Source organism: Micropterus dolomieu, linkage group LG18 (genome assembly GCF_021292245.1).
Source record: "Micropterus dolomieu isolate WLL.071019.BEF.003 ecotype Adirondacks linkage group LG18, ASM2129224v1, whole genome shotgun sequence".
Lineage (NCBI taxonomy): Eukaryota > Metazoa > Chordata > Actinopteri > Centrarchiformes > Centrarchidae > Micropterus > Micropterus dolomieu.
In genome coordinates this window covers 2,525,060-2,532,545 of record NC_060167.1, presented here as the reverse complement: position 1 = coordinate 2,532,545, position 7,486 = coordinate 2,525,060, and the positions used below count along the sequence as shown (strand labels likewise).

Below are 7,486 nucleotides of genomic sequence, written 5' to 3'. Positions count from 1 at the left end.
ATCTTCTCCTTCATCATCTGACTCTTCTGCTCCTCTTCCTCCCTCAGTGCAGCCATCCTGGCCTCCTCTTCCTCCTCTAGAAACTGGTGAAGCTTCTTAAACTGCTCCTTAATCTGCCTCTCTGTGTGTCGGGCCTGGACCTTCATGTGTTCTGCTGTTTGATCAAACTTCACTTTAACTTGTTCACAAACCTTTAACTTCTCCTTTAAGGGCTCCAGAGTTTCCTGAAGTTCCTTCTTGTGTTGTCGTGCAGCTTCATCGATGCGTCTGAATCTGTGGTTGCTGTGTTTTTCTGAATCTCTGCAGACGACACACACTGGCTGCTGATGGTCCAGACAGAAGAGTTTGAGTTTCTCAGAGTGCAGACTGCAGAGAGCCTCTGAAGCTCTCTGATCTCTCTCCTGTAAGAAGGCCTCACACAGGTTCTTTAACACCAGGTTACGAGGTGGTTCTGACCTTGAAGATCTTCTCTTACAAACTGGACACTCAGGTGCTTGTTTTTCTCTCCACCAGCTCTTCAGACAGACTTTACAGAAGCTGTGGCTACATGACAGAACAACAGGATCTCTGAAGACCTCCTGACAGACCGGACAGCAGAGATCCTCCTCTGATGTGGAAGCCATTTTGTCTCTGAAGCTGAAAACCCAGCAGACAGAAAGTACAGTCAGTCATGGCTCCCCTCCCTCCTCTACTTTAATGTTATGTTTTTAGTCAAACTCACCTTCAGTGTGTGGAGTGTCAGCAGGTTGAAGCAGCAGTGTTGTAGTTTTCCACTTTTCTCTCCTGTAGCTGAACTCAGTCAGAGGAAGTTGTTAGTTTGGTCTGAAGGTGAATCTGATCGTCTGATTTTCATTCTGTGTCTCTGTAGTGAAGAAGAACTAAAACTTTTTCCTGATTTGTCTCAGGTGAGTTCAGTGAAGGGTGGGGCTTTCTCAGACCTGCTCTGCTGAACACTGTTGCTTCACCTGCAAAACCTGGGTGTGCTACATTCCAGTATTGCTTCATTGCTGGATATGCATACTGATAGTGTGCAGCAGACTGTTAAACAGCTATGTTTATGTTCCGAAGTAGTTTGAACGTAGGTTGAATGTAGTGGAGGATTTCAAAAATTGTAAAAAATTATATAATGAATGGGATATCATGGAAAAGGTGTATCTCGTTAGGGGAGCTAGAGTGGAAATTCCTGGTCCTGGTATGGTAACCACTGAGAGCAAGCGGCTCCCCTGAGACACTTGGTTGTGGTCTGACTGCTGTGACGTGACTGGAGGATAGCCATTTTCAAACAGATCATCTTACAGATCGTCTGAATCAGGCGAGCTGATCTCTAATTCTGAATCCATTATATGTCGGTTGTTTATTTAATGAGGCAGATCACTTAGGAACAACTTCTTACTTACAAGGACAGCCTGGCAAGAGGGGAGTAGCGTCTTGAGGGGAGGAGGGGGTGGGTACCAGTTTAGACAGACAAAACTTTCAGTAGGAATGGAACAGGCAAGGCAATAACATACAATAACATAATAACAGAGGTAAGGGATTAAAGAAAGAAGGTACCGATACAGTTCAGGGTATAAACAATGCAGTGCAGCCGACAGAAAAAATAACTTTGAGAGAGTACAGCCACTCTGTATATTGATCTTTAAGGGAAGTGGCATAGCATAATTTAAGTTAAGTTTTTGAACAGGCCTAAAAACACAGCTCGGTGCAAGCTTACAGGCTGCCAGCTAGCACCAGGCCGCCTGATCCCCGGCCTACTAGCTGCCTGCTGGAGTCTCAGCCTGCTAGCACCCAGCGAGTTAGCCACAAGCCAACTAACCCCAAGGCTGGCTTGTGGCTAACTTGCTGGCACTGATCTCCGGTCTGCTAGCCCCCAGCCAGCCAGCGGTCCCCGGCCTGCTAGCTGCCTGTGGGGAAGCTTTCTCCTGCCTGTTAGCGCTCCAGCTGCTAGCCACCTGCCTGTCCTGCCTGCCTGCCTGTCTGTTAGTGCCCTGGCGGCTAGCTAGCCCTGTTTCGACGCTCCACGTGTCCAGTTGGTGGTCAGACCAACTACAGCTCCACGTGTCCTGTTCCCGGTCCCCAGCCCAGCTGTGCAGTCCTTGGCCGTTGGTGCCGACCTTCAAAGAGGTCTCACCTTCGTCGGTCTCCTGTCTGGCCTCAGGTGAGCCCCTGCTCTCACCGTCGACCTCTGGCTAGACCTCCTGAACAGTGCTGCCCCCCTGATCTGCCCGGCCTGTTGGGTTGTCCTCTGGGACGACCTCCTGAACTTTTTTGTCCCCCTGACCCACCTGGTCTGCTCGGTTGACCTCCGGGTCGGCCTTCCGAACCGTATGCCCCCCTGCCCTGCATGTTAGGCCTAGCGCCTTACCTGCCCTGTTCCCTGGCCCTGCTCTGCCTGTTCGGTCGCCCCCCTGAACTTTATGATCCCCCTGCTCTGCTCTCAGGCCGCCCGCCTGAGAATTAAGTTTACTTAGTATTTGTCTTGTCTCCTATCTTAGTTCTGTGTCTTTGTTCGTGGTCCCTTGTTCATGTCTTAGTATTTACTCCTAGTTCTGTGTTTGCATTATTACAGTTTAGTCTGCTCTTTATTCTGTGCCTATAGTTCTGTTCCTGTTTGGATCTGTGCCTGCCTAAGTTCTTGTCTTTCTGTTATTATCTGGTGTTTGTTCCATGCTTAGTTTCTGTCTGCCTGTCTAGTGTTTATGGTGATCCTTGAGTTATCCCTCTGCCTACCGGTCTCTCTGTTTTCCCCTGCTGTCTCTCTGGCTGCCTGTCTCGTTAGTATCATCCCTGTCACCTGTGTTGATCCCGCCCTGCTCGTTAGTCCGTGTGTGTGTGAGTGTGTATATGCTTGCTTGTGTCTTCAGTCCTTGTCCAGTCACTGTAGCTTGTAATGCTCTGTATTATGTCATGTGGATAGTCAGCCTGTTCTTTCTCCCTGCTTGTTTCTGTTGGATTACCTTGTTTTATTTGGACTCATTTATTTTGGAAAGCTTCAGCTCAGCCACTCTGCCTGTAAGTGTGCTCGCTTTTAGTTTGTTTAAATAAACCTTTTGAACTGTACCTGCTCAACTCGGTGTCCTGCATTTGGGTCCACCAACCGTTTCAACCACACCAATCGTGACCGAAGTGCAGTGCGCTTCCGTACACAACAATCTGTTTAGGGAACCACCGTTTTTCGTTGAAAGAAACATTTTTCTACATTTTGTCGCCTCTGATCTTGCCCCTGGTCTTCCTCGCCCACCAGTATCATTCATTCCCTGCCAGACCATCACAGTTGCAATGAGCTTTGAACTTTTCCAGAACCTGAACCTTACCTAGATTCTGTCCCTATAGATGGACCTGCCTGCCTGTATCCAGCCTTGCTTGCCTGTAAGCCTTTATACTAATCCACATTTGTAATAATTAATTTAACTGCTCCATCACATTTATCTACATGTGTGTTCCCTGTACTGATCACATTGAGACGAGTGGATTGTTGATGCTTTGTATCTGCCTACCTTTACATTACATGTGGAAGATTTCAATTAGATGAGGCAGAGAAGGTAAATGCTGTTCACTGGTCAGTAGGGGAGAGGACAGGAGGCAGCTTGATTTAAAAAAAATATATATATATATTAGTTTAAGCTTAAGTAATTTTTCTGCTATCTCAGGACTAATAATTTTAGTGTATATGTAATATTATATGCTCCCCTTTTCACCTGGAAATGTTTGCATCTTCATAATTGCAGCTGCTGCTGAAGATATTTTGGCAGCAAAATGCTCAAAGACTATCACAGGAAGTGCAGTGAGATGTTTGGTATAGACAGATGCTTCATTATGGATGTTTTGTGTAATGGTATTAAGTAGTACGATTTTACCTAATTGTACTTTTAATAAACCTATATATGTCATTACATTTATTCATTTAGCAGACGCTTTTATCCAAAGTGACTTACAATTGCTATACATGTCAGAGGTCGCACAACTAGGAGTTAAGTGTCTTGCTCAGGACACAATGGTGGGAATCAAACCCAGGTCTCCCACACCAAAGGCAAGCATCTTATCTATGCGCCATCACCACCCATCATTACCTTAAGTACTTGGCTCATAATATATTTCAGAATCAGAAATACTTCATCGATCCCCGATGGGAAATTCTGTGTTACAGTTGCACACAATGCACAAAAGGAAAAAGAAATATAAATAAAGACAGTGGTAAATACCGAAGTATCTAAATATCAGAGTGAAAATATAAAAGAAAATACAAAGGAGGGTGGATATGTACAATATTTACATATTTAAAGGAATTGTTATGGTGAACAGTAACAATGAATAAATAGTAGCAGCAGAATTGCAGCAAAGAGTTTTGCACGTTAAGCAGGTGTTATTGCACTAAACAGATAATAATGTCCAGTTTAACACTAACTAAGTGTCCGTGTGTCAGACAGGTATAAAGCTTGATGGCCACAGGCAGGAATGACTTCCTGTGGTGCTCTGTGGTGAATTTTGGGGGATTAAGTCTTGCACTGAAAGTGCTCCTGTGTTTGAGCAGCATATCATGGAGTAGGTGGGAGACATTGTCCATGATGACATGTAGTTTGGACAGCATCTCCACTCTCACTGAACCCTAAGCTGAACTTCAAGCATAAAAAGTGTTGATGCAGTTAGCTGCAAAATGTGCAACTTGAGGTGGAACTACATCTATGACAGTTAACAGTGTGGAAGTGTTACTGAGATTTAGAGAAGGCGTCTTTGTTTCAGTACATAAGATATAAAAGCTCACACAAAGTGTTTTTCTGCAAAACAGTATAGTGAATAATCCTCCTTGACTCTGTCACAAGAGGGCGCCGAATAATCATATTCATTGATATTTGTATTATTACCATTTCTCCCTCTCCCTCTTTCTTTCTCCCTCTCTCAATGATATGATCCAATAATGAGAAGATGAAAATAATACAATTAATTAACTAAATAAAATAAATAAAACCATAGGTCGGTAGTATATAGTAGTGATTTGTGTTTTTCTCTCTCCCTCTCTCTTTTAATAAAATTTTTTTAATTTTTTGGCATCAGAAGAATAATATTGCCAAAGCTTCAAGGATAATACAAAAAAACCCAATTCCATTCATACAGTTCGATAAAGAAGACAGTCAGTGTGTGTGTAAACCATAGGTCAGTGGTATTTGTAATTTTTTGATAAAGTCAATAAAGAAACAACAATATATTAATAAAAAATCAGAAGTATCAAATGTGAAATGTAAAAAACAAAACCATTCTCTCTCCCTCTCTCTTACCTCAACTGGTCGCGACAGATTTCCACCCGCCCTTCTGCTCTGGTTTCTACCAGTTAAAAGGAGTTTCTGCTCTATGGAAATATGCTCTATAGCACTATATATATGAAAGAAATTGAATTAAGTAATTAATCCCCCAGACGTCTTGTGGAAAGGTGCGAAAGTTCAGTGGGTGGTAGACTTGGTTCTGGGTGGACTTCGTTTTCAGGGAGAGAGATGCACCTCAAACATGTTCCAGCTGATCCACAACACACTTTTTGTTTTTATAATTAAGTTTTGATGAATGTTTTATCACAACCCTGTTTCCAAAAAAATTGGCATGCTGTGTAACCGATTTCTGGAATCTGGTAATTCTTGCCTTTGTCGTATTTTATGTTTCATAATGCCCCAAACTTTTTCAGGAGGTGACGAGTTGGAACTGCAGATAATAAGTGATTTCATTCAAAAACTACATATAACCCCTTTTAAGATCAAACACATCAATGGTCTGACAAAGCTCCGCCCCTCACCTGACTCACCTCAAACAAACAGGGACACAGTTTGTTCCTGTTCAGTTCTCAGAGAGAAGAGACGCAGCAACAGACAGACGGTAAGATTAACCTTTATTACAAAGCTGTGACTTCAACTGAGGGAGGACAGTTACAGGAGGGAGTACTGAAGTACTCAAGTACTTCAACTGCAACCTGCTGCTGCCTGAAACACTCAGAGACTCACAGTGAAAGTAACTGAGGCAGCTTTCTACAGCAGGGAGGGAAACACAGCTGACTGCCTGTTGTGTTTTCAGCTTCAGAGACAAAATGGCTTCCAGATCAGAGGAGGATCTCTGCTGTCCGGTCTGTCAGGAGGTCTTCAGAGATCCTGTTGTTCTGTCATGTAGCCACAGCTTCGGTAAAGTCTGTCTGAAGAGCCGGTGGAGAGAAAAACAAGCACCTGAGTGTCCAGTTTGTAAGAGAAGATCTTCAAAGTCAGAACCACCTTGTAACCTGGCGTTAAAGAACCTGTGTGAGGCCTTCTTACAGGAGAGAGATCAGAGAGCTTCAGAGGCTCTCTGCAGTCTGCACTCTGAGAAACTCAAACTCTTCTGTCTGGACCATCAGCAGCCAGTGTGTCTCGTCTGCAGAGATTCAGAAAAACACAGCAACCACAGATTCAGACCCATCGATGAAGCTGCACGACAACACAAGAAGGAACTTCAGGAAACTCTGGAGCCCTTAAAGGAGAAGTTAAAGGTTTGTGAACAAGTTAAAGAGGAGTTTGATCAAACAGCAGAACACATGAAGGTCCAGGCCCGACACACAGAGAGGCAGATTAAGGAGCAGTTTAAGAAGCTTCAGCAGTTTCTAGAGGAGGAAGAGGTGGCCAGGATGGCTGCACTGAGGGAGGAAGAGGAGCAGAAGAGTCAGATGATGAAGGAGAAGATGGAGGCTCTGAGCAGAGAGATAGCAGCTCTTTCAGACACAGTCAGAGCCACAGAGGAGGAGCTGAGAGCTGAAGACATCTCATTCCTGCTCAACTACAAGGCTGCAGTGGAAAGAGTCCAGCAGCGCCCCCTGCTGGATGATCCACAGCTGCCCTCAGGAGCTCTGATAGACCAGGCCAAACACCTGGGCAACCTGACCTTCAACATCTGGAACAAGATGAAGGACATGGTCTCCTACACTCCTCTCATTCTGGACCCAAACACTGCAAATCCATATCTCATCCTGTCTGAAGATCTGACCAGTGTGAGACGAGGAGGAGAGGAACAGCAGCTTCCTGACAATCCAGAGAGGTTTAATCTCTGCTCTGTCCTGGGCTCTGAGGGCTTTAACTCAGGAACTCACAGCTGGGATATCGAGGTTGGAGACAGTACAGGCTGGATACTGGGTGTGTTAGCAGAGTCTGTTCAGAGGAAGGGACTCATACGGTCTGGATTCTGGAGAATACGGTTCTCTGGAGGTAAATACTTTGCATGGTCACCACCAGCTTCATCCACTGTTCTCAGTGTTCAGAAGAAGCCCCAGAGGATCAGAGTGAATCTGGACTGGAACAGAGGAAAGCTGTCGTTCTCTGATCCTGATACTAACACACACATACACACCTTCACACACACTTTCACTGAGAGGATGTTTCCATACATTAACACTGGGGATGAAGTGAAGCTGTCAGCAGTGAAGGTCTGTGTGACAGTGGAACAGAGCAGTTAGAGATAAAGAGGATGATTATATTCATGATGTTGT

The 7,486-nt window shown here is 44.6% G+C and overlaps 2 protein-coding genes across 3 annotated transcripts in view; one reads left to right on the top strand and one right to left on the bottom strand.

The window, feature by feature from the left end:
- Positions 1–623, bottom strand: part of LOC123956651 (nuclear factor 7, brain-like) — a 1,637-nt gene extending 1,014 nt beyond the window's left edge. The window contains exon 1 of one of the 2 annotated variants that reach the window (XM_046029001.1): positions 18–623. In XM_046029001.1, coding sequence (XP_045884957.1) covers positions 18–623 — 606 coding nt within the window. The remainder of the gene's footprint in view (positions 1–17) is intronic. The other variant, XM_046029002.1, reaches the window with a different exon arrangement.
- Positions 1–7,486, top strand: part of LOC123956647 (nuclear factor 7, brain-like) — a 167,305-nt gene that overhangs the window by 158,397 nt on the left and 1,422 nt on the right. The window contains exon 2 of the mRNA XM_046028995.1: positions 6,052–6,763. Coding sequence (XP_045884951.1) covers positions 6,065–6,763 — 699 coding nt within the window. The 5' untranslated portion in view covers positions 6,052–6,064. The remainder of the gene's footprint in view (positions 1–6,051; positions 6,764–7,486) is intronic.